This window comes from Pantherophis guttatus, chromosome 3, assembly GCF_059756535.1.
Source record: "Pantherophis guttatus breed Tessera chromosome 3, ASM5975653v1, whole genome shotgun sequence".
NCBI classification, from domain to species: Eukaryota; Metazoa; Chordata; class Lepidosauria; order Squamata; family Colubridae; genus Pantherophis; species Pantherophis guttatus.
The window spans coordinates 166,525,656-166,552,512 of record NC_142065.1 but is presented as its reverse complement, the minus strand read 5'-3'; the positions used below and the strand labels follow the sequence as shown (position 1 = coordinate 166,552,512).

Genomic DNA, 26,857 nt, shown 5'->3' with positions numbered 1-26,857 from the left:
ATTCTTTATTTCTGTTCTAGGCCATTTCATTCAGATTTACTTCTGTGAGAGAAATTAGAGGCAAAATTGGATTAACTCTTCACAAATTCTCAAGGAATTCTTTCATTCTCAACTTTTAAAAAGTTATGGTTGCAACTTCTGGTCATATTAGTATTAATAAATTATATATTTAGTTTGATTGTGATAAATACAGAGGCCAGAGATGTGAAATGTAGTTTGTGAGTTGAAGACAATAAAGCATTGGGAAGAATATCAGAAAGTTACAGTGAAAAATGAGATTGGCAAACTACTCAGAAACTAGAAATACTATTATCAATTATAAATTAGAAATACAAAAGGCACATTTATTCTTAAAACTTTGGAAGAAAACAACTGGTTATATTTAAGTGAAATAATGGATCAAGAAGCTATCTCTGCATGTTTTACAAAATCTAGTCTGCCCAAAAAAGGAAAAGATGAAAGGACATTTTTGCTTGGAATAGAGCCAGTCTTCCAAAAGAGTATAACTGTTTTTGCATGCTTCCAAGTTTTATCAGTGTGTGTTTGTGTGTGTGTGTGTGTGTGTGTGTGTGTGTGTGAGAGAGAGAGAGAGAGAGAGAGAGAGAGAGGGAGGACACACAAAAGATCCAAAAGCTGAATTGAAATAATTACATTCAGTTTTACTAAAATTTCACTTTTGTTATTAAGAATAAAACATTTTATAAGTTTTTGATTTTATTTTGTATTTGATTTTTCTTGTATTTTAAATTAGCTTTGTGCATGTCTAGATTTTGAATTGATGGCAATAAGAAAAATATTGCTTAGTATGCCATATGTGATGATTCCCAAACCAGTAGAATGTGCCATATTAGCATGAGGGAAATAGCCTATTACTACTCATACCATAGGGACTCAGTGGCTAAGATGCTGAGCTTGTCAATCAGAAAGGTCAGCAGTTCGGCGGTTCGAATCCCTAGCGCCGTTTAACAGAGTGAGATCCCGTTATTTGTCCTAGCTTCTGCCAATCTAGCAGTTCGAAAGCATGTAAAAATGCAAGTAGAAAAAAAGGAATCACTTTTGATGGCAAGGTAACAGCGTTCTATGTGCTTTTGGCATTTAGTCATGCCGACCACATGACCATGGAGACGTCTTCGGACAGCACTGGTTCTTCGGCTTTGAAATGGAGATGAGCACTGCCCCTTAGAGTTGGGAACAACTAACACATATGTGTGAGGGGAACCTTTACCTTTACTCATACCATAGTTCAGTGGTGGCTAACGTTTTTGCCATCACGTGCCAAAAGCGGGGGGGGGGGCGCAGGGGGAATTGCGTGTGTGTGGGTGCCCACACCCATAATTCTAGGCGCCCTGCCCCAGCACATGTATGTGTTATACACACACACACACCCGCGCTTCCCTCGCTTTTGGCATGTGATGGCACGGCAGGGCCGTTTTTTGCCCTCCCCAGGCTCCAGAGCCTTTCTAGGAGCCTGGGGAGGGCGAAAATGACCTTCTCCACCTCCCTGGAGGCTCTCCAGAGGCTGGAAATGGCCTGTTTGCCGATTTCCAGTGGGCCCGGAAGGCCTGAAAATCAGCTGGCCGGTGCACGCATGTGTGCCAGAGCTGAGCTCGCGTGCCCACCGATATGGCTCCGCGTGCCACCTGTGGCACGCATGCCATAGGTTCGCCATCACGGCCATAGTTAATAGCCTGATTTATCTGTTGCAATATTTTATATAAGGCTTCACTTAAGGAGCGGCAGTTCGATTCTCACCAACTCAAGGTTGACTTAGACTTTGATTCTTCTGAGATTGGTAAAATGAAGACTCAGATTGTTGGGGGCAATATGCTGTCTCTGTAAACCGCTTAGAGAGTGCTGTAAAGTGTGAAGTGGTATATAAGTCTAAGTGATATTGCTATTGCTAAAAGTATCAGTTGATATAAACCATACAGGAAATCAACATAACAGGAGCAATTACAGTTCGATGGAAGATTTGTACTGGTTTTCTAAGCACGTGTTGCTAGTTTTTTTTTTTTTTTAAAGTATGCAGTGTCTTGGCTTCATTTGTTTGAGGAATTGCTTTCTTAGAGATTGTTAAAGATAAATCATCAAAAGTATCCACATTCGGAGTTCATTTTTCAAGCATATAGTAGAAGATGAAAACAGGCCTAAAGACTTGGCTGTTTCAACAAATGGGCTGATTCTGATTATTGGGTTTTATTTTATTTGTTCCTTGTTTTAATTGGTTTTAATTAGGATTTTTCTCCATTATTGTATGTTTTTAACTTTTGTTCGCCGCCCTGAGTCCTTTGGGAGAAGGGCGGCATATAAATATTTGTAAATAAAATAAATAAATAAATAAATAAATAAATAAATAAATAAATAAATAAATAAAAAATACCTCTGGAGTTTCACTTAGTCCTCGATTTCTACTTTTCAGAAACAAGTCAAGAGTTTTCTCTGTAGTCCATCTTTTTGCTTTGAATAAATTTATAGTTAATTTTAAACATTTTAGTAGAATTTAACTATTTCTTTTATATATTTTTTATGGCTGGGTACTTGAACACTGTCTAGGGAAAAAGGCAGAAATCAATCTCCCTGAAGTAATGATTTCTTTTTTGATGCTCATGTCCAAATTAGTATTAGAATATGTTTTATTGCACTATTGGCATGATCCTTTTATAAATTTGTCTAAGCATTATTTTTTGTGGGAGAAATGATTCTGAAGATGTTCCTATTTTTAGAGTTCTGTTAATAAGTACTCACAGGAGAGGGCTGCACTTGCTAAGCTGTAAAATATACTCCCTTGAAAATTGCTTTGGTCCTCATAACATTTTCTTTAGAAGAATTACCAAGAATTTTTATTTCATGAGTCATTTAACTTCTAGTTGGTTATAATTTTTAATTTGTTTCACTATTTAAATGAACAAGTACTATGGATTTAAACATTTTTCTATCCATAAACATAGGTTTTAATATGAATTCTTACATCTAAAATATGTAAGAATTTAGAATAAAATTATGTTAAAATATTTAGTTTAGAGCATGATTAAACAGGCACATTTATGCTTGAGATGTATTTTTTGTAATACTCATTAGTTGTGTTCTTTAAAAAATATCTATTTTGTTCTTCAGGATGGATTAGATGCCTTGGTATACGATTTGGATTTTCCTGCTTTGAGGAAAAATAAAAACATAGACACCTTTTTAACCAAATGTAAGTATATTTATATATATTTACACATACACTGTACTGGATTTCTGATTATCTAATCTGTGTACATTTTACTTCTTTAATTTCTTTTATATGTTAATAATACCTGCTATTTTTTTTCAGGGGAAGAGAAATTGAAAGTTTTTGGAGTTGTATTCATAACCATTTAAGATTGATGCTTAAGCTTGATATTAAGATTAATTAAATAGAAGGATGCGTAGATAGTAGCTATGGACTGAGAACTGTGGAGTACACTTGTAGCCCAATGTGCTTAGCACAGGACCTGATGATGATTTTATGCATTCTTTTTCAACTAATCTATAATAATAATAATAATAATAATAATAATAATAATAATGATGATGATGATGATGATGATGATGATGATGATGATGATGATGATGATCAGGCTGTGAAAACAGAGAACATTATAAAAACAAGAGAAACAAAGGCAGAATATAAGGAAAAACAGCTGGATGACAGATTAAATAGATGGAAAACCAAAGTTTTGCAAACCCAAACATCCATACAACAGACCAAGTAATACTGTCCAAGAGCTCACTGATATTATATAATATCTGATTATATAAAGTTATAATAAAAAGGTATACCAAGGATGCTTTCTAAGGTTCTTGAAAAAAAAAGCAAAATAAAAATAATAAAGTTGTGAAAAGAGAAACATTTTTTATGAGTTAATGCTGTGGTTATCTTTAGAAGCAGCATTATTGCTATGTAGTATTTATTCTGATAATAAATGACAAGAAAATTTATAGAGGATAGGACTTTGAGGATGAAGGTAGGTATCTTTCGAGTAAGATGATAACAAAAATTTACATTTGTGTAAAAAGTCAGTTTTCTTGTATTCCAAATGTATAAATATAACCTTGTAATGTAGCCTGTATAAAATGTTCATATTCAGAAATGTTAATAATAAAAATAAACCTATATGACAGCAAGATAAAACAAAATGCTGGAAAATGCAGAACAAATATTAGAATTTATAATTTCATTCATCCCTGCGATTTGAAAGAATTTACATATAGAATGGGAAATAGTTTCACTACATAGCTCAATATGGATTGAACATACTTGGTGATCATGGAACACCGGATAACCTCCGGGAGAGGAATGAAAAGTTAAATAGGATTACAATATGGGACATAAGTACTTAGAGACTCTGGAAAAGGTAGTGCAGATTTCAGCATTGAACCTTACATTTTGCAAATTTGTGAGAACAATCAGGCAATTAATACATTGTTACTGCATTTTTATGATAATTTGCACTAGTTAGAAGTCAACATTCTGTAATAATCCTTTCTAAGACTCTCACTGATTTGAGTTTTCAATACATTGATACTATTCCTTTGAATTTTGCATTAGAAAAAGTTATATCAGCAATTTCAGTCTATATCCCCTGAACTGAAATGTTAATTTTTTGGGTATAATCTCATGCCAGTGTTGACCCATGTAGATTAAAATAGCATGTTACCAAATTTGGAGTTAGAGTAACAGTCAGCTGGGAATTTAAATTATTATAGTTTGTTTCCTCCTAGTAGTGCTTTAAAAATGCAGAGCCTCTAGCTTATATTTTCATGGTAATTAAAAAAAATAACATGAACATTAGTGAAAACTAAATACTAGAAACTCATTTTATGTTTCAACCAAATCTTTTGTAGAGCATTGTGAATAATTATTTGATGAGAATAGCAAAATGTTATAATAATTTTTTTCTTTTAACTTTTTTAAACTTTAACTTCTTTTAATCATTATTAAAGTTCCGTCTTTAGTGAAGTTATATTTGGCATTTGAATGTTGCTATGGGAATGAAAAGCAATAAAGCAATGAGATTCAAAGAAGATGTTTATAGACTGGTTAAGGCTGGGAAATTGTTTATTTAAACAATTTCTTATTTACACAAGAAATGACCAACAAATGGAATATCATTGCTATATGACACTGCCATATGACATTGCCATAGGTGTATGCTATAGGCCAATCAACCAACCAAACAAACAAAAGAGGAAATAGATGAAATTTGCTAGTCAGTTAACTAAGGTAGGTAGGAAGCACATCACAATAATAATGGGGGACTTTAACTATCTTGACATCAACTGGGAGACAAACGCTGCACCGAGTGAAAGATCACATAGGTTCCTGACAAACCTAGCAGACAACTTTGTCTCCCAAAAAGTAAAGAATGGAACTAGGGGATCAGCCATTTTGGACTTAATTCTCACTAAGAAAGATGAAATGATAGAAGGTGTTGAAGCTGCAGGAACCTTGGTGTGTGTGTGTGTGTGTGTGAGTGATAATGCAATATTGGAATTCAGCATTATGCAAGCACAAGCAATAGAAAAAAGTCAAACTAGAGTCTTGGACTTTAAGAGAGCTAATTTCAATAAACTTAGAGCTTGGGAAGGATTCCATGGATGAGAATCCTCAAGGGGAAAACAACTCAAGAAACTTGGGAAATTTTGAAAAATGAAATTATAAAAGCCCAGTCTGAAGAAGAAAAAATACAGCTCTCAAAAGAAACCAGCATGGCTGCATAAAGAACTCTCTGATAAATTGAAAGACACAAAGGACAAGTATAAAAGTTGGAAAGAGGGGCACATAACTAGGGCAGAATATCAGCAAACAGCCCGAGCCTGCAAAGATGAAGTGAGGAATGCTAAGGCTCACAATGAACAAAGGATTGCGACAAATGTCAAAAACAACAACAAAAAAGCTTTTTTCAGTATGCTAAAACAAGAAAAAAGTCAAGGAAACCATTGGTCCATTGGTGGGAGAAAGTGACAAGAAGGTAACAAGCAGGGAGAAAGCAGAACTACTTCACTCTTTTTTTGCATCTTCTTTACACAAAGGGAAAAAAACAGTCCAACCTATCAAAAACAGCACCATTTAAAAACAGATTAGGAACACAACTTAAAATAGGGAAGAAAATGGTAAATGAGCAACTATTCACCCTAGAGGAATTAAAATCACCAGGACGAGATGGATTACATCCCAAGATTCTGAAGGAATTGGCAAACATGATCTCAGAACCACTGAACTATATCTTTCAAAGATCCTGGAGCATTGGGGAACTGCCAGACTGGAAAAGAGCTGATATAGTTCCCATCTTCAAAAAAGGGGAAAAAATAGATCCAGGAAATTACAGACCAATCAGCCTGACCTCAATACCTGGGAAGATTCTGGAAAAGATAATCAAGCAATGAATTAGCGAACACCCAGAGGCAAACAAAGTAATAACCAAAAGCCAACATGGGTTTGTCAAAAACAGATCACGCCAGACAAATCTTATTGTAGTCTTTGACAAAGTGACAAAATTAGTGGACCAGAGGAATGCTATTTTCTTGGATTTCAGTAAGGCATTTGATAAAATAGACCATAATCGACTACTTAATAAGATAGAAAAATGTGGGTTAGGCAGCATTACCATCAGATGGATTCATAACTGTCTGACCAACCGCACTCAGTGTGTAGCCCTCAATGGAACTGCATCTACATGGAGAGAAGTATGCAGTGGGGTACCCCAAGGCTCTGTTTTAGGCCCAGTACTCTTCAACATTATTAATGATTTGGACAAGGGGATAGATGAGGAACTCATCAAATTTGCAGATGACACCAAGCTAGCAATAATAGCCAATAGTCCAGAAGATAGACTTAAGATACAGAAGGATCTTGACAAACTTGAACTTTGGCCGCTATCTAACAAAATGAAATTCAGTGGTGAAAAAAGTAAGGTTCTACATTTAGGCAAGAAAAACAAAATGCACTGGTACAGTATATGAGGTACCTTGCTCAAGAGTAGTAACTATGAGAGGAATCTTAGAGTCCTAGTGGACGACCATTTAAATATGAGTTAGCAGTGTGCTGCAACTGCCAAAAGAGCCAATAGGCTGCATTAACAGAGGGATAGAATCAAGATCACGTGAAGTGTTAATACCACTTTATAATGCCTTGGTAAGGCCACACTTGGAATATTGCATTCAGTTTTGGTCGCCACGATGTAAAAAGATGTTGAGACTCTAGAAAGAGTGCAGAGAAGAGCAGCAAAGATGATTAGGGGACTGGAGGCTAAAACATAAAGGTGCTGGAATTGGATATATCTAGTTTAATGAAAAGAAGGACTAGGTATGACATATAGCAGTGTTCCAATATCTCAGAGGTTGGCTCAAAGAAAAGGGGATTAATCTATTCTCCAAAGCACCTGAGGGAAGGACAAAACTCAATGGATGGAAACTAATCAAGGAGAGAAGCAACCTAGAACTAAGAAGAAATTTCCTGACAGAACAATTAATCAGTGGAACAACTTGCCTCCAGAAGTTGTGAATGCTCCAACAATGGAAGTTTTTAAGAAGTGATTGGACAACCATTTGCCTGAAATAGTATAGGGTTTTCTGCCTAAGCAGGGGGTTGGACTTGAAGAACTGCAAGGTCCCTTCCAACTAACTCCAAGGTCTATTCTATTCTATTCTATTCTATTCTATTCTATTCTATTCTATTCTATTCTATTCTATTCTATTCTATTCTATTCTATTCTATTCTATTCCATTCCATTCCATTCCATTCCATTCCATTCCATTCCATTCCATTCCATTCCATTCCATTCCATTCCTATTCCTATTCCTATTCCTATTCCTATTCCTATTCCTATTCCTATTCCTATTCCTATTCCTATTCCTATTCTATATTCTATATTCTATTTGAATATAATTGAAATCATAATGTATATTTTTATATGTAAATTTATTTCAAAGACCATGAACATTCTTTTTATAATGAACCTATTATTACAGTATTTTTTTAAATATTTTCTTCACAGACAAAGACACAATAAATAAAGTAAGAGATCTCCGTATGAAAGCTGAAGATTATGAAGTAGTAAAAGTGATTGGTAGAGGAGCATTTGGAGAAGTTCAATTGGTAGGTTATTCTATGTATGGAGATTTTACAACTAAGACTTCAGTTTTATTTTAAAATAGCAATTTCCAATGAACAGACGTGTCAGTTTCTCTGCTGCCAAAATCTGGGAAATTGAAAATAAATATTTGCTTTGTATAGTTGGACCTTGCTCCTGTCTTAATACTTTCTTAAGTGCATCTTTTTCTGAGTGAGTATTGAAAAAAAGTGTGGTTTCTTCTAAGAGCAACTGGAAATACAACAATTCTACCATTAGTTTTCAGTACATTATTTGTGAAAATTGAATAAACTGACTAGTTTTATGGCAGTAAATAATAGTCTAAACTGACATTTTCTTACCAATTAGTTATTGTAGGGTGACATGATTTGTGCATGGAAATATAATTTGATTATTGGCTCATTCTTGCCTAATTTTTGTGCCCTGTATAAACTTGTAAGCAAGCAAAATAGACATGATTAGTTCAACTGAAAAAAGAGCAACAAAATTACCAAATAAACCACAACTATTTTGTCTGCAAAATAATGTGTCTCCTCCTTAACTATAAATCAACCAAATTATAGTTAAAGTAGACTATTGTTTGCATGCTCTGTGAATTATATATAACAAGCAAGATTTATCCCATCTTTAAATATATACTGTGGAAGAATAATTTTTGGTTATTATATTTGTTTCCATTCTATTTTAATTAAGCTATTGTTACAGTATAATATACAGAACAAACTACTATGTTCTAATGTTGCTAGTTGTAGAGATACATTTTAGCAAGTCATATTGTAATTTTTAATGTAAATATCTGAAGTTCTTATCTGAGATGAGAGATTACATTTCCAGTCTGTACTGCAAGTAGAGATTCATTATTTTCAGTGGTTTTATTTTAAAACCTTAATTGCTGTGAGAGGTACACTTTCCTGGAGGAAAGTTTTCCTCTTGGTTATGCCTTTCTCTCCTTAATGTATAATCTACATAAATAATGGCTTCATGCTCTTCCATCAGTGTTTTAAAATCACTGACGTTAGCAACTATTTTAAAATCTAATTATAGTGTTGGGAAATAAGGCATTTTGTGAATAGACAATAATAGTACATACCTTTAGTGAAAAAAACACTTGAAAGTTGTATACCCATAATTGGTTGCCCTATCTACTTTTAGTGTTCATGCCTTCTGCATTACTTACTACCATTGGATTGAAATAGGTTATTCTATTTCTTTCACCTTAATAGGTCTTTAATATATGCAGTAATAAGCAATATATCAAATTAAATTTGAAGGTACTTATTTTGCATGGTATGTATCATTTTATAATTTTGTTATGATTGCTATAAATAAAATTAAAATATTTTGTGGAATGAAGGATTTGGATTTTGTTGCAGTAGTGCTAGAATAATGCAATGTAGTTAATTCTCAAATATATTTATTAATACAACTTATCTCATTTACTCTCTCTAAAATAAATTGGGAAATTGTTTAAACCTTAGACATTTTTGATATTCCAGATGTAATAAATACAGAGAAAACTACAAATTAGCTCTATAGATAGGGACCGTAAAATAATCCAGTTATGAATGGATTTAAACATAAGCATTAAATTTTTAAACTTAATGCCAAACTCATATGTAGGAAATGTTATACTGGTCAGTTATAAAAATTTCATGGCTACCTTTACAAGTAGAAACAGTTTCGGCCAACAACATTTCAAAGTATTTAGTTGTAGAATATCTATCCTTGAAATGACAACATTCAATAGCATTGATCTTTTCTAGACCTGTGGAGTGTGGGACAGTTTCGCAGAAATAAGTAAATCAATAATGCTAGAGAAGAAGAGCTAAGACAACAACAGTGTTCCATGAAATGCGAAAGAGCTTTCCTTTTAGGATGATGACTAGGTACATAACCCTAATCTTTTAACATAGTTAATGGAAATAGAATGCACTCATACTGTTTCATACTTATATTATTTTTTTCATATTATTTGTTTTAAAGGTAAGACACAAGTCATCACGAAAGGTCTATGCCATGAAACTTCTCAGCAAATTTGAGATGATAAAAAGATCAGATTCTGCATTCTTTTGGGAAGAAAGAGATATCATGGCATTTGCAAATAGCCCTTGGGTTGTTCAGGTAACTTATATTTGAATTCACATTGGTCAAGAATTATAACATTTGTCTTGAATAAGTGTCTAGAATTTTGTATAGATCATATATAATTTAATGCCATGCTAATTTACTGACCTACAATTTTAAAACTCTCCTTAGATATATTTGTATTTGAATAATTATTCATTCCAATAATTAGGATAACTTCAGTGCAAATATTTTGCAGTTGTAGTTTGAAAACAAAAAAATAATTATGCATAATGCTAATTGATAAGTAATTATAAAAAAATAATCTTAGTTGTTCATATGAGTCATTTCTCTTATGCTTCTTCTGAATTATGTAACAATAGGTTCAGTATTTGGCCTGGTTTAAAGTCATATCCCAATTTGTTCAAACAAAATACACATGAATACACAGCCCTTTTCATCTCTTTGCAGTTAAAAATTTTATAACAACAGTTTTTTGTTTTATTCAAGTTAGAAAGTTATGCTTATCAAATCTGGATCCAGATAGTATTTTAATTTATTAAGTAAATTAATATTTATTAATATTTTAAGTTAAGTATTAAGTTAGTATCTATGACTTTCATTGCTGTGGTTAATTATGGACTTTGCTGGTTAAAATTGCAATCTGTGCAAAGGGAAGAGTTAATAAGTTGCATGTGAGAGATACAATTACCTGAATGCAGACTGTAGTTGGGTATCTTTGCTTCCCTATAGCAAGCTTATTATGTGATAGTGAAATCCAGTTCTTGCCTGCACATGCACATGCACATGCACATGCACATGCACATGCACACGCACACAAACACACACACACACACACACACACACACACATAGTTTTCGACTTATAACCATGTGTTTAGTAGCCATTTGAAGTTACAATGGCATTGAAAAAAGACATTACAGTTTTTCACACTATATTATTGCAGTAATTCGGATCCTTGGCAACTGGCATGCATTTATGATGATTGCTGTGTCCAAGTGTTATGTGATCACACTGTTCAACCTTCTGACAAATCAAGTCAATTGTGAAACTAGAGTCACTTCACAACAATATTACTAACTTAACAACTGCAATGATTTACTTAACTGTGGCAAGAAATGTAAAATGGGGAAAAAATTCACTTAACAAATATGGAAATTTTGGGTTCAATTGTGGTTGTAAGTTGAGGACTACCTATCCATATTACGGGTGAAACTCGAAAAATTAGAATATCGTGCAAAAGTTCATTTATTTCAGTAATGCAACTTAAAAGGTGAAACTAATATATGAGATAGACTCATTACATGCAAAGTGAGATGGTTCAAGCCTTGATTTGTCATAATTTTGATGATTATGGTTTACAGCTCATGAAAACCCCAAATTCACAATCTCAAAAAATTAGAATATTGTGAAAAGGTTCAATATTCTTGGCTCAAAGTGTCCCACTCTAATCAGCTAATTAAGCCATAACACCTGCAAAGGGTTCCTGAGCCTTTAAATGGTCTCTCAGTCTGGTTCAGTAGGAATCACAATCATGGGAAAGACTGCTGACTTGACAGTTGTGCAGAAAACCATCACTGACACCCTCATAAGGAGGGAAAGCCTCAAAAGGTAATTGTAAAAGAAGTTGAATGTTCCCAAAGTGCTGTATCAAAGCACATTAATAGAAAGTTATTGGAAGGGAAAAGTGTGGAAGAAAAAGATGCACAAGCAGCAGGGATGATCGCAGTCTAAAGAGGATTGTCAGGAAAAGGCCATTCAAAAGTGTTGGGGACTTTCACAAGGAGTGGACTGAGGCTGGAGTCAGTGCATCAAGAGCCACCACACACAGACAGATCCTGGACATGGGCTTCAAATGTCGTATTCTTTGTCAAGCCGCTCCTGAACAACAAACAACGTCAGAAGCGTCTTACCTGGGCTAAAGAAAAAAAGAACTGGTCTGTTGCTCAGTGGTCCAAAGTCCTATTTTCTGATGAGAGCAACTTTTGCATCTCATTTGGAAACCAAGGATCCAGAGTCTGGAGGAAGAATGGAGAGGCACACACTGCAAGATGCTTGAACAGTGTGAAGTTTCCACAGTCTATGTTCATTTGGGGAGCCATGTCATCTGCTGGTGTTGGTCCACTGTGCTTCATTAAGTCCAGGGTCAACGCAGCCGTCTACCAGGAGATTTTGGAGCACTTCATGCTTCCTTCCGCAGACGAGCTTTATGGGGATGCTGACTTCATTTTCCAGCAGGACTTGGCACCTGCCCACACTGCCAAAAGTACCAAAACCTGGTTCAATGACCATGGGATTACTGTGCTTGATTGGCCAGCAAACTCGCCTGACCTGAACCCCATAGAGAATCTATGGGGCATTGCCAAGAGAAAGATGAGAGACATGAGACCGAACAATGCAGAAGAGCTGAAGGCCGCTATTGAAGCATCCTGGTCTTTCATAACACCTCAGCAGTGCCACAGGCTGATAGCATCCATGCCAAGCCGCATTGAGGCAGTAATTGATGCAAAGGGGCCCAAACCAAGTACTGAGTACATATGCATGCTTATACTTTTCAGAGGTCTGATGTTGTTCTATGTACAATCCTTGTTTTATTGATTTCATGTAATATAATTTTCTGAGATTGTGAATTTGGGGTTTTCATGAGCTGTAAGCCATAATCGTCAAAATTATGACATATCAAGGCTTGAACTATCTCGCTTTGCATGTAATGAGTCTATCTCATATATTAGTTTCACCTTTTAAGTTGCATTACTGAAATAAATGAACTTTTGCATGATATTCTAATTTTTTGAGTTTCACCTGTAGTTTTTTTATCAGTTGATATATTATAAATATAAACTCTATATTTATCTGTAACTTCCTTTTTCAAAAAGAAAATAGCAGTTGATAGGAATGCAGCACACAGTGATTCTAGTCTATTATCTTTCATAGTTGTTTTATGCATTCCAAGATGATCGTTACCTTTATATGGTGATGGAATATATGCCTGGTGGAGATCTGGTAAATTTAATGAGCAACTACGATGTCCCTGAAAAATGGGCAAGATTTTATACAGCAGAAGTTGTTCTTGCATTAGATGCTATTCACTCCATGGGTTTTATTCACAGGTAAGTGTCTTTTAAATAGCCGATATTCTCAACATTTAAATTATATTAAACATAAGAATATTTTGAAATTTTAATTTATAATACTACTGGACTATTTACAATGGCAAACTTGAGCAGATTTGAGGTAATCGGCACAAAATTAAATTGTTTCATCCTTTCTGCAATACATTTGAAAAAAGAACAAGTCTTACTATATGTCATTTATAAATCTTGTTTTGAGGGCCACATAATCACAATTAAAGGAAAGCAATGTAAAGGCACTTATAATTCAGAATTGACTCATTTTCCTAGCCATAGCTTATTTCTGTTCTTCATTTGAGATGAGGCTCAGTGATGTTCTTATTTAATAAATAAAAGTTGGTCTGATAATATTTCTTTTACTGTTTTCAGAGATGTAAAGCCTGATAATATGCTGCTTGACAAATCTGGTCATTTAAAACTAGCAGATTTTGGTACCTGTATGAAAATGAATAAGGTTAGTATATAAAAACTACTAATTAGCTTTTAGCTTGTGAAAAATCATGGTACTCTGAAAAACAGACATCAGTGTTTGTTTAAATTAAGAATTTTAACTGGAGTTCATACTTAATTTTAAATTTTATTTTTCAAAAAGATCTAAGAAATCATTTTGCTTCATATACTTTTAAACAATCTTTCCTTTTTTTATAGGAAGGTATGGTACGATGTGATACAGCTGTTGGAACTCCGGATTATATATCCCCAGAAGTATTAAAATCACAGGGTGGTGATGGTTATTATGGACGAGAATGTGACTGGTGGTCAGTTGGTGTTTTTTTGTATGAAATGCTTGTGGGTGAGTATCAGAAAAATATTGTGTAAATTAATTACATTACAAAATAAACTACTATTTTTATTGTCATTAATAATAATTTTAATTACTATGTATGACAGTAGAGTCCAGTCCTAATAAGATTATTTGAATCAAATCTCATTGAGTTCTGTGATTCTATTGTCTCTTTTTTTTCAAAATTCTGTGACTGTTGAATTTCATTTGCTGTTTATTCATCTGGGATTGTTAAAATTACATCATATGCAGTCCCTTGTGAGTAGCTAGAAGATGTTTCTATTAGAACAGATTTCAGAGCCAATTGTATCTTTTAAGAAAAAAAACTTACTTGAATCATCTATTTTACCCATGTATCATCCTTATTTTCCTCATTTTTTCCACTACATCTATTACCCCAGTTTCTTTTTGTAGCTCTTAGAGTGAGAGCTTAATGAACACTTAAATGTTTTTTAGAGAAGTGGGCATGAGGTAATCTTGGAAAATACAGAATATTTCTTTTCAATTGCAGAATATCTTTTCCTTTTTGTGATTTTGATATGATAATACTATTTTGAGCTTTTAAAATAAGCATAAAAAAACTACTTTTTCTGGATGAATAGTATTGAAATGTTGCCAGAGCGTGCAATCTAGCTATCTTATTTTATTAGTTTTAACAATCAGTTGTGTGACTTATAATTTTTTCTTTCTTGTTTTAGGGGATACACCTTTTTATGCAGATTCTTTGGTTGGAACATATAGTAAAATTATGAACCATAAGAATTCTCTTAGCTTCCCTGATGATAATGATATTTCTAAAGATGCAAAAAATCTTATTTGTGGCTTTCTAACAGACAGGTAATATATTTAGAATTATTCATCATTATATAAAATACAGGCGATGTTCCTGTAACATATCAAAAATTGTTTAACCACAAGTTTTGAAGACATTATAGTCAATGCTATTTCTTATTTTGTTTTCTTTCTTTGAGGTACTTATTCGATATTTCTGTGGATTGGATCAAGTTTTGATATAATGGAATAATTTAACTATAAATTGTTCTTCGTGTATTAACTAAATCATAATCACATTATATTAGCAACAAATGAGCTTCAAACTGTGTATTGTTTTAAAACAAGTCATAATTAAATTTCTACAGATACTTTATTATTGTTATTCTACAGGTTGTTCAGCTTTCTGTGCAAGATCTTAAATGATTTTTCCTCTGGAATTCCTATCTTGAGTATTTGTACTTTAGACCTGTAACATTTTTATTTACTTTTCCTGCCTTCCACCAAACTTTATTCCCTGATCTGATTCTTAAAATACACCAGAAATTTTTCCAATAATTTGAAAGATTTGGAAAGAAATGTTTTATAGCTATGACATGCTCAGCCAAATGCAGATATAAATAATGATGTAATGATTACTGATTACCTGGAAAAATTGTTTTGATTAAAGTCAGATAAAAAGTTAGTGGAGGATTTGTATAATTCTATATAAACATTTGCAATTCCTGTAGTATCAAATAAATGTTTCCGATAGCAAACATGCTTTTTACTACTGAGAATGGGGAAAACTTTTCCATTCCATATTTACAGCAAAGAAACTGCTAATGTTGAAATAAATGATCTTTTTGCTTTAAAATGGGCTTTGAGTTACATTTCATTTGTTTACAAATTATTTTCATGTGTATGCAACATGTGTAATATAATTTTAAAATTATTTCACTTATACAGGGAAGTTAGATTAGGAAGAAATGGTGTGGAAGAAATCAAGCGACATCCATTTTTCAAAAATGATCAGTGGTCTTGGGAAAACCTTAGAGACAGTGAGTAATTTACTATATAAAATCTTCTTTTCTTGTAATATAATTTTCATGTGTTAGATTTTCTTTCTAAATGTTGAAGGAATATAATTTTCTACATTACAAACAGATAAAGAAAAACAGTTGCTGACCTGCTTATTCAAAAGGCCAAGGTTCACACAACATTCACAAGGTTCACACTGTTTTACTCTAGAAAGTTTATGTACCTCCAATGAGATCTTGCATACCTTTTGTCTTCCTCCCTCTTCAATTTCTAAATATGTTTTCCAAATATTTGTTTGTTTGTCTGTTTATCATATTTCTGAATCTCCATCTCCCTCAAAGAGAGACTTATGGGATACTGTGATACGGGGTATTGTGGGCTGCTATTGAAGAACCTTAGCTGAGCTGGGCATTTAAAATTTATTGTGTAGTTCTTTAAACAGTGGCCCCGAACTTTTTGTGCACCAGGGACTGGTTCCATGGAGAAAGGTATTTCCCCAGACTGGAGGCGCGTGGTTTTGCATGCTGCCTGCATACCGCAGATGGGATTTCGCTTGTTTGCGTGGCTCGGTTGCTGGCATGCCGCATACATGGCCTGGAGGTTGGGGACCCCTGCTTTAAAATATACAAAAAATATAAGTACTTGTCATAACAAACCCTATAAAACATTTTAAAATATTTAAAAAAAACAAAGACAGATATCTTTTATTTATTAAACATAGAATACATCTGAAACATTTGATTCAGGATAACTGTTTCTAACCTAGTGGTTAATATTAAATCAACTTATCAATTTCATAAAATAGTTTTGATTTTTATTTAACAATAATTACAAAATAATTTTTAACCATTCTGAGTTTTTCCTTTGATTTTCTATTATCTCAAAGGTTATGCAGTACATTGCAGTATTATAATTAAAATAGAAATATTTAGTATTTTGAGATAACGGGACAAAATCAGTAATTGCGACTATTTTAAACAATAATATATATGACATCTATAATTTACCTTTGCTCTTTAATTAATAAAACAGTAGTAAAATCTTTTACGTTTTATAGAAAATACTACTATTATATATGAAAATAACTGCTTTGATAAGTCAGTTTATAATAGTTCTGTCCCAGCTAATATCTAAAATACTAGAAATATTTGGCAGAATTGAGATACTCAGATCAGTAGTTTGTTATGAGCTATTGTGGAACAGTTTGTGCCTCTTAATGTTACATAATTTTTGACACTTTTTAAGTTTCTGGGGAATTTATGCACATACTGCTCAAAATATAATAAGGATTTCAGCACTGTATGATCTTGTAAAACAACTTCTTTTTTTCATATCTTCATTCCACATATACATGTTAATATACACATTTTTATACAATTATTAATCTTTGTTCTTTTGGGGGGGTTTTGGGGTAGCTGTAGCACCTGTTGTGCCTGATTTAAGTAGTGATATTGACACTAGTAACTTTGATGATCTGGAGGAAGACAAAGGTGAAGAAGAAACATTTCCTATACCAAAAGCTTTTGTTGGCAACCAGCTACCTTTTGTAGGATTTACTTATTATAGTAATCATCAGTAAGTATATGTAGATTTAATATATTGGCTTGTCAGTAAAAGTCATGAGGATATTTATAACAGGAATATAGCAAATATAACTAAATTATTGCAGTCATTAAAAACTGCCTTGTGTTAGCATATTGATACTGGAAACCTTTACCATATTGCAGCTGTATTTAGTTTAGAGGGTTATTATCTATTCTGTAGAGATTTTTTTTGCTTCTGGTAACCTGACTGCATTTTGTTTTGTGTGGGTATTTTCAATGAAATAAGCCAGAATATTCAGGTAATAGTTGTTCTTATATTGCAGTCTAAAAAACACCTACCAGGATCAAAGCTATGTTTGGTAAATGCAACAAAAACTAATAAGGAAAGAAAAAAAAATTTAAAAAGGTATCTGCTTATTTGGAAAATCAAGTTGCATGTGTTTTAGTAATGCTGGAATGATCTCTAATTCACTTCAAAAGAATACTTTGGAGCACAGATGTAGCACTGTCTGCACTCTAAAGCACCTGCATTTTTTCCTAAAATTATGCAGCAACTATAGAGGGCATCCATATTAAGAAAACATGAGGACAACACATTTCCCAGGTTCACAAATAAGCATATAAAAACATGAATATATTACTATAAAATCAATAGTATGATTTTTAGAAAAAGCTCAATCATACGTTATCTGTAATAGTAACCTCTTCAATACTGCATATTACTTTAAGCCAGGATATTGTGACTGGTATAAAATGCTTCAATTTTAAAGTTCACAGTATAGAGAAATTGTAAATAAATAAATTGAAAAACAACAATGGAACAGAGCTTTTGTCTTTTGAATGTTACATGGTGAATGTAGTCTAGTTCTAGTATAAATAATGGCAGAGAAACAACACACTTACACTCACATAGTACACAGCTACAAAGAAGACTTTATGATTTGTATAATAATATATATAGGACAAAGAGACATTTTTCATTGATTGCTGACAGTCTTTGCATTGTTAATTGTCTAGTATAGAATCTTCTGAGCTTCATAGTAAATAGAATTCTATAGTTTTTTAAGCTTTGGAAAAACAAAGGCAATTTTTTTTTATTAAGGATGTTCTATTTTTTGAGAATAAATATTTATATTTCTTTTTGTTTCTTTCTAAAACTTCTAAAATTGTGTTTGTAGGTATTTATCCACCTGCACAGCTAATTCGAATGACAACAGAACGAGCACCAACGTAGATAAAAACTTGGTACATTTAATTTTTTTTAAAAAAATATTTTTTCATTGGTTAAATTTATTCTACAAGTTGTTTATGTTCTGAGAAATGTCCTATTTTAAATTAGATATAATTATATAATATGACTTAAACAATAAAAATGAAATTCATTTAAATGTTAAAATTAGGTACTTAAATTGTGTGGTTTTTTTTGTTTTGTTTTACATAAATATTATAATTTGGCTAAACTAAAATTCATTTTCTTTAATATTTGCCATAAATTGAAATATGTTGAATAAAGTTTACACTGTTACTCACAAATTACTCACTTTCACAAATTAAATTCCCAACTTTCATTTCAAAATATGGCTGTTTCCTTTGACAGCCATCAAATTGATTAGTGTAATAAAAGGTTCTTATGTTCACTTCCTGTTTCTTAATAAGAATTTTATAAAAATTATGGAATTTAAAAGACCCAACTTTTAAATAATGTATGAAGTTCAAACCATGTGTGAAAATTAAAATTCAAAAATGAGGATGTTGTTTTTCCAACCATGGTTTCTCTGTGAGTATTAAAATGCAATTGGTTTTAGTAGTTTCATGCACTCTTTGGATAGTGCTGGAGGGCACAATAACAACTGATTATCTTTTCCTGCACTGAAGAAACCAAACTTCAAATATTCACTAAAATAACTATGCATCCAAGAAATTTGTACTTGACTCTACATCATTTGAATATTATTTTTCAAATAATAACAAAATTATTATTTTTTCCAGAATTTTTTTCAAACAGGTTTCTGTATTCAAAACAAATGAATATTTAATTTTTATGAATAAAATCTTGAATCAACATAAAAATAAAAGTGACCCTCATTATCAGCATTGTTGGATAACCTTGGTTTTTAGCTCTTTTAAATATTTTATGGATGCATAAAATGTTAGGCAGACTTTTTTATGTGTATAAAGGCACTATTAAAGCTGACATTGTTCAGTCACAAGCCCTTTAATCAAGTCCTTTTTCTGTCCAATCCCAATGCTGGTAAGATCATAAATTATCTGGTTGGAGAAGAAAAAAATGAAACTTCACAATCCTCTTTTGGCTTTTTCAAGAGTATTGGTAGAGAAAATCATTCTTTTGACATATTTTCCTGTGCGCTGCTCCCACTATCCATGCATGCAAGGGTTAATCCTTCAGTGCTTGGCAAACAACTGAGTGAAAACAAAAGACTTTTCCTCCCCTTTCCGGCTCCCAAGCCACGCCTCTGTTCCTATGATCCCCCAGTCTTCACTCAGTTGCTGGCAAACACTGTAGTGATTTTGGGAGCTCCACAGTTTTCCAGGAAGGTATTGTACCTCTGTGGGGACAGTTCTCCCTTTAATTCCCTTTTTTTCCTAGTTTCTTTAACCTTCCCTTTCCTTACGGCGTCTAGGCTTTTTAGTTAATTTTGAATAGATTGTTTTTTCGCGGCTCCTTACTCTAACAGATTGCTACTGCACGTGGATCAGAGGAAGGGGGGGAGCGGAGCTAAGCTACCCACACCGCTGGCTCGGCTGGCTTAAGCCTTAAAGGCAGCTCCTTTCCCCTCGGTGCCGCCGCTCTCATTCGCGCTCCCCAGCTGACCGGCAGGCTCAAACAGCATTGCGCCCCTTTCGCTCACCGCGCGCCGCGCTCACAAGCGGTTTTCGCGCTAATCAGCTGGGCGTCGGGGCCGGAGCCTCGGACCACGTGGCGCAGACCGCAGCGCTACTTTGGAGCCGCGCTTCGCCGGAAGGGCACCGGACAGAAGCGCGAAGAAGAGCGCCGGAAAGCAAGCAGCCTGCCCCTGCACTACAGAATAAGCTTGCAAGGGGAAACGCGCGGCGTTTGGCGGACCCTCGGGCCGCCATTGTGAGTCCGACGCTGAAGTCTGGCACAGCGGGTGATCGCACCACGTGCCAGCGCCATTTTGACGGACCCTCGGGCCGCCATTTTGGCAAGAGCCTCAAGCCTACGCCTCCCTCCACCACCAGGGAGCCGGCTAACCCCCCCCTCCATCACTCCACGCCTGAGGGGAGTTTTCCTATCTGGGGTTAAGGCTCAGCGCAGCTCCAGGCCGGCCCATTCGTCGCAGAAGCGGCAATGTCTCGCTCCCCCCCGTCTTCGGATATGGAACTGGAGCTCACCCCCCCTCGCAAAACCTCAAAGGGGGGGAAAAAGAAATCCAAGAGGAGACATGAGAGCGCAACCAGCAGGGCCGCATCAGAAGGTTCCCTACCCATCCGGGACAGGGACGCCTTAAGGAGGCACAATGCACTCGAGCGGCAGTGGGAGAGAGCGCACAAGGCGATTTCAGGAGCCCCAGCCAGGGAGTCTGGGCCCGTGGGACCAGCACAGCCCCCCCCAGGGGACATAGAGCTGGGACTTACTTCAGTGGCTGACCTTGCAGTCACGCCAAGAACCCCAGATCTGACCAGACTGGGACACTCGACCCCCCGTCTCGAGACAGGCCCAGGGACCGGACCGGAGGCCGCAATGACCCCTTCCCCAGCCCAGCTACTTCGGGCCAGGGAGGCAACGCCCACCCATTCAAGGGCAGATCAACAGCCCCTGGGGGGGGCAGGGGTGACGGCCCCAATGGATTTCCAGGCCATGTTCTCGGCCTTTTCATCCTTCCTCGCAGCAAGCATGCAGCAGGCTTCCCAGGCACAAATACAAGCCGCACCGGCCCAGGCACGGCAACATCACCCGCAACCCCGCCCTCATCCTGATCAAGGGCAGGACTTGTCGTCTGAAGAATCAGACCAAGCGGAGGAGGGGCCTGAGGAGATGGAGCTATCGGAGGACGAAGGCCTGGCACCGGACACCCCGGCGTATACAGGCCTCTTTCGCCCGGCGCTATTCAAGTCCCTACTCCATAAGGCGCGGCTCACAACCAACCTCGGAGTCCCAGGGGACATCGCAACTACCACCCCGCAGTCAGTAGGTCCTCATGACGCACTTTTCCAATCGTCAAAGCCACAAAAGGACTTCATCCCTTGCCCTCAGCTCTTTACGGAGGTCATCCAGAACCCCTGGGCGCAGCCGGCTTCCCTGGCAACGCCCAGCAGCCTGGAGAAGAAACTCTACTGCTCAGCCCCGGAATTGGAGGACCTCCTGGCGCTGCCCTCAGTAGACCAACCAGTGGCAACGCTATCCTCTAACTCCTTGGTCTCCACCGACCCGCTAGACACTCTCAAAGCAGAGGAGAAGAGAATGGAGGGGGCTTTCCGCAAGGCTCATCAGGCAGCAGGCTGGGCAATTAGATCCGCAACCGCATCATCCTTTTTCAACAGAGCGTCCCTCATTTGGCTCCGGCACCTCCAGGACAGACTCCCGCCTGAGGACACTAGGCTGCATCAAGATCTTAACAAGATAATAGCTGCCACCGAGTACACAGCCGACAGCTCTCTGAATTCAGCCAAGTTCGCTTCTAGGGCTCTGGCCTCAACCCTTACCGCTAGGAGGCTGTTCTGGCTTAGGCCATGGAAAGCCGACTTTAAAGCCAAGTGGAAGCTGACCACTTCCCCATACAAAGCGCCAGAGCTGTTCGGAGCAGCGCTGGAACCCCTACTGGTCGAGGGGAAAGACAAGAGGAAGATCCTTCCCTCAACATACCGGTGCCAGGAACGCAGATACACGCCTTACCCGCTCCAGCAGCCCTTTCGTGCCAGCGCCGGACCCAGGGGGTCCTTCTCCCATCGCTCCCAATTCCAGGGAGGAGACAGATTTCACGACAGGCAGCAGTTCCGAGACCGAGGACGACAACAGCAGCCTAAGCGCAACTTCCGTGGAGCCGGCCCTAAGCCCGCCAGAAGGGGAAAATGACTCAGGGCCCACGGGACCCATAGGGGTCAGGCTCATCCTCTTTCATCCACAATGGGCCAGCTCGACCTTGGACTCCTGGGTAAGGCGTACGATCTCTTCAGGATTATCCATCGAATTTTCCGGTCAGCCGCCCCACCGGTTCGTCCGTTGCCCAACCCCTCGATCCTCAGAGCTTCAGGACTTAATGTCACAGGAGATTGCCCACCTCCTGGAGGCTGAAGCCATAGAGCCGGTCCCGCACAGCCAGCGGGGCTCAGGTTTCTACTCAACCCTCTTTTTGGTGCCCAAGAACTCAGGGGGTTGGAGGGCCATACTCAATCTAAAGCGTCTGAACCTGTCCATTCAATACCGCAGGTTCAAGATGCACTCCCTCAAGTCCATCTTAGCGGGGGTGAGACAGGGCGACTTCCTTCAGTCGGTCGACCTCAAGGAGGCTTATCTCCACGTGCCCATTCACCCGCATCACCGCCAGTACCTGAGGTTCGAGTATGCGGGCCGGCATTACCAATATCGCGCGATGCCATTCGGACTTTCGTCGGCCCCCCGCACCTTTACCAAGCTGGTAGCGGTGGTGGCGGCCAGGCTCCGAGCCGTCCCGATCCGGGTGCTCTGTTACCTGGACGACATTCTGGTCCTGTCATCCTCGCCCGACCAGGCTTCCAGGGACATGAAGATGGTGATCAAGACCTTCCAGGATCACGGCTTCACCATAAACCTTGCAAAGAGTCAGCTTCAGCCGACCACCAGACTCCTTCACCTAGGGGCGGTGATAGATTCGTCCAGCGGCCAGGTGTTCCTGTCACCGGACAGAGTCCAGAGCATCCGAGCTCTGATCCTGCAGACCTTGACGGGGAGGAGAGCTGCCCTGTTTCACCTCTCAAGCCTCCTCGGCAAGATGGTATCTTGCTTCGGCATCGTACCGTGGGCACGCAGACATTCGAGACCCTTGCAGTGGTTCCTCCTTCCCTTCCAACGAGCGGGAAGGGCCAACTCCAAAAAGGAGGTTCGTATCACGCCCCAGGTCCGCCGGTCTCTCAGGTGGTGGACATCGCCATCGATCCTCAAGGGGTCCAGCTTCCTAGAGCCGGACCGTCTGATACTCACCACCGACGCCAGCCTTCGGGGGTGGGGAGCCCATCTCCACAACCTAGTCACGCAAGGACAGTGGTCGCTTCAAGAACGGCAATGCAGCATCAATCTTTTAGAGCTGCGGGCGATCAAACTGGCACTGCGCAACTTCCAGCTGACGGTGCAGGGGCATCACATCCTAATCTTGACGGACAACATCTCGGCCAAAGCGCACGTCAACAGGGAGGGGGGCACGAGGTCTCGTACCCTGATGAAGGAGGCCGCAGAGCTGTTCAGCTGGGCAGAGAGACATCTACTCTCAATCAGAGCAGACCACATTTCGGGCGCAACCAATGTGAGGGCGGACTGGCTCAGCCGCGAAACAATAGATCAAGCGGAATGGCAGCTCCACCCTCAGCTGTTTCGAGAACTTGCCTCGCGCTTCAGGATCCCGACAGTAGACCTCTTCGCAACTCCGGCCAACACTCAACTTCCCCGCTTCATATCTCGATACCCGACACCACAAGCGGAGAACCACGATGCGCTACGCTGCAGGTGGCCCAGGGGCCTCCTATACGCATTTCCACCAGTCCCGCTGCTCCCGCGCCTCATTCGAAAGCTACTGGCAGAAAAAGCAGACCTACTCCTGGTAGCCCCGAACTGGCCCCGGAGACCATGGTTCGCCGACCTGGTGGCACTGTCCGTGGAACAGCCATGGGTGATCCCACCACAGCAGCTAGTTCTGTGTCAAGGAGCAGTCACGCATCCAGAGCCCCAGTGGCTGCAATTAGCCGTTTGGCATTTGAACGGGTCATCCTGAAGAAGGATAACTTGCCAGATGAGGTAGTTGCCACTATCCAGGCGGCCAGGCGCCCGTCTACGACCCGCATCTACGAGTCTTCGTGGCAGGCGTTCTGTCGCTGGAGTGCCCATCAGCATATCGACCCCACGTCAGCGACTATCCGGGACATTTTGCGGTTCCTACAAGCTGGCCTAGAAAAAGGTTTGGCCCCTGCAACCTTACGAAGACAGACAGCGGCGTTGTCCACAGTCATCACATGCCCGCCGTACCAATCCCTCGCGCACCACCCGCGCATCAAGGAGTTCCTGCAGGGGGCCACCAACCTGCGACCCCCCACAGTACACCGTTACCCTTCTTGGGATTTACCTCTTGTGTTGCGGGCGCTGACCGGGGCCCCATTCGAACCCCTAGACTCGACCTCTCTTAAGCACCTATCACTTAAGGTGACCTTCCTGCTGGCGATCACCTCGGCAAGGAGAGTCTCAGAACTAGCAGCTCTTTCAGTCCGCAAGGACTTATGTATTTTCCACGATTCAACCGTGACGCTACGCCTGGATCCCGCCTTTATCCCGAAGGTCAACTCGTGGTTCCACCGAGCCCAGGAGCTCATCCTGCCAGATTTCTGCCCTTCACCTCGCGACCCCAGAGAAAAGAGGTGGCACACTCTAGACGTTCGACGCGCCGTCCGCACTTACATTCGCCGGACTGCTCCCTTCTGTCGTACGGAGGGTCTCCTGGTCTCCTTCAACCCGAAGTCCATGGGTCAGAAGATATCAGCAGCCACGGTCAGCAGATGGATCAAGGCCTGCATCGCCCTGGCATATGACCTGTCCGCCAAGCCGGGTCCCGGCAGGATCCTACCGCACTCGACTCGCAGCGCGGTCACCACGGCGGCCTGGGCCACCCAAGCCTCGGTCGTGGACATCTGCAGAGCTGCGACGTGGTCGTCCCTCACACCGTTCATCCGCCACTACAAGATCGATGTGTTCAACTCGGCTGAGGCATCGTTTGGGCGCAGAGTTCTGCAGAAGGTGTTGACGGAGGAGGACTCTGGGGACAGTCAGCTTCCCACCCAGGGAGTTTAGGCTTGGGTATATCCCATGCATGGATAGTGGGAGCAGCGCACAGGAAAATGGACGTTGTCTTACCTGAACGTCCCTTTTCTGGGCGCTGCGTACACTATCCATATCCCGCCCGTTAGGGCTGCCTGCCCCCTGCTTATGACTGAGACTAGTTCCTGTTCCATTAGGTTAATTTGAGTTAATAAAGTTGAGTTTATAAGTTACTCATAGTGTGGATTCTTGTCTGCTGCGCCTTCGTTCAGACTGGGGGATCATGGGAACAGAGGCGTGGCTTGGGAGCCGGAAAGGGGAGGAAAAGTCTTTTGTTTTCACTCAGTTGTTTGCCAAGCACTGAAGGATTAACCCTTGCATGCATGGATAGTGTACGCAGCGCCCAGAAAAGGGACGTTCAGGTAAGACAACGTCCATTCTAAAGACAAGGTTTGAGGCTTTTCCCCCCTTTTCATTAGGATCAGTACCAACCTGCATTCTGTGCTTTGGAAAATTAATTAGATGTGTTTCTCCTTTACCAAGACTTTTTAACATACAAGTATCGGAAAACCATTCCAAAACTGTTGTGCCTTACATATTTAACTAGTTCTATAAAAGTATAACATTTATAATTCATTTTGTATTTTGTACTTATAGCTGGAATCTTTGCAAAAAAATGTTTATCAACTTGAAGAACAGCTACATAATGAAATGCAGCTAAAAGATGAAATGGAACAAAAATTCAGGTAATATATTTCATTTCTTTCAGAATATCAAACATAATTTTTATGAAATATCACTTGTATGACACGGTAATAGCATTCAACATGTTCATGTATGTCAGCAAACATGCAACAGCTATGAGGAATTTGCCAAACTACAGACTGTATTTTTGTCATTTCTTGTTCCCACAGGAATTACTGATTTTAGATCTATTTAAGAGCAATAATTTTGAAAACAATATTATAAAAATTGCTTATGATAGCACAGACTCTTACCTACTGATATTAAGAAGGATATTAAAAGGAACTTTGTGGCATTTTGGTGGCATTAGCATTTTTGGTATTAAAATTTTAATGGTTTGATATGTATTTGATGTTTTGACTATATTGATCAGCTAGCTGCATATGAAATATTTTGTCTTAGAGGCAGTAAGTAAAATTCAGCTCTTATATCCTTTATAGAACATCAAATATTAAACTAGACAAGATAATGAAGGAACTAGATGAAGAGGTAAGTGTTTGAATTATTAGTCTTTCCTTATTGATTTTGTAAGAATCAAAATCAAATCAAAAAGAAATTACATTATACTTAGAAGAGATGAGAAGAGATTGCCAATACAGCGGTCCTCAACTAGTCTGGCACCAGGGACTGGTTTTGGAAGAAAAATTGTCTTCCATGGACCGGGCAGGGATAGTGGTTTCACG

The 26,857-nt window shown here is 38.4% G+C and overlaps 1 protein-coding gene across 3 annotated transcripts in view; it reads left to right on the top strand.

Moving 5' to 3' along the window:
* The window catches only part of ROCK1 (Rho associated coiled-coil containing protein kinase 1), a 107,566-nt gene that overhangs the window by 37,287 nt on the left and 43,422 nt on the right, over window positions 1–26,857 (top strand). For all 3 annotated transcript variants that reach the window (XM_034429566.3, XM_034429564.3, XM_087890489.1), the window contains exons 2-13: window positions 3,115–3,196; window positions 8,022–8,122; window positions 10,101–10,238; window positions 13,137–13,312; window positions 13,703–13,787; window positions 13,982–14,126; window positions 14,816–14,954; window positions 15,837–15,928; window positions 17,324–17,483; window positions 18,631–18,697; window positions 26,088–26,176; window positions 26,615–26,663. In XM_034429566.3, coding sequence (XP_034285457.1) covers window positions 3,115–3,196; window positions 8,022–8,122; window positions 10,101–10,238; window positions 13,137–13,312; window positions 13,703–13,787; window positions 13,982–14,126; window positions 14,816–14,954; window positions 15,837–15,928; window positions 17,324–17,483; window positions 18,631–18,697; window positions 26,088–26,176; window positions 26,615–26,663 — 1,323 coding nt within the window. The remainder of the gene's footprint in view (window positions 1–3,114; window positions 3,197–8,021; window positions 8,123–10,100; window positions 10,239–13,136; window positions 13,313–13,702; window positions 13,788–13,981; window positions 14,127–14,815; window positions 14,955–15,836; window positions 15,929–17,323; window positions 17,484–18,630; window positions 18,698–26,087; window positions 26,177–26,614; window positions 26,664–26,857) is intronic.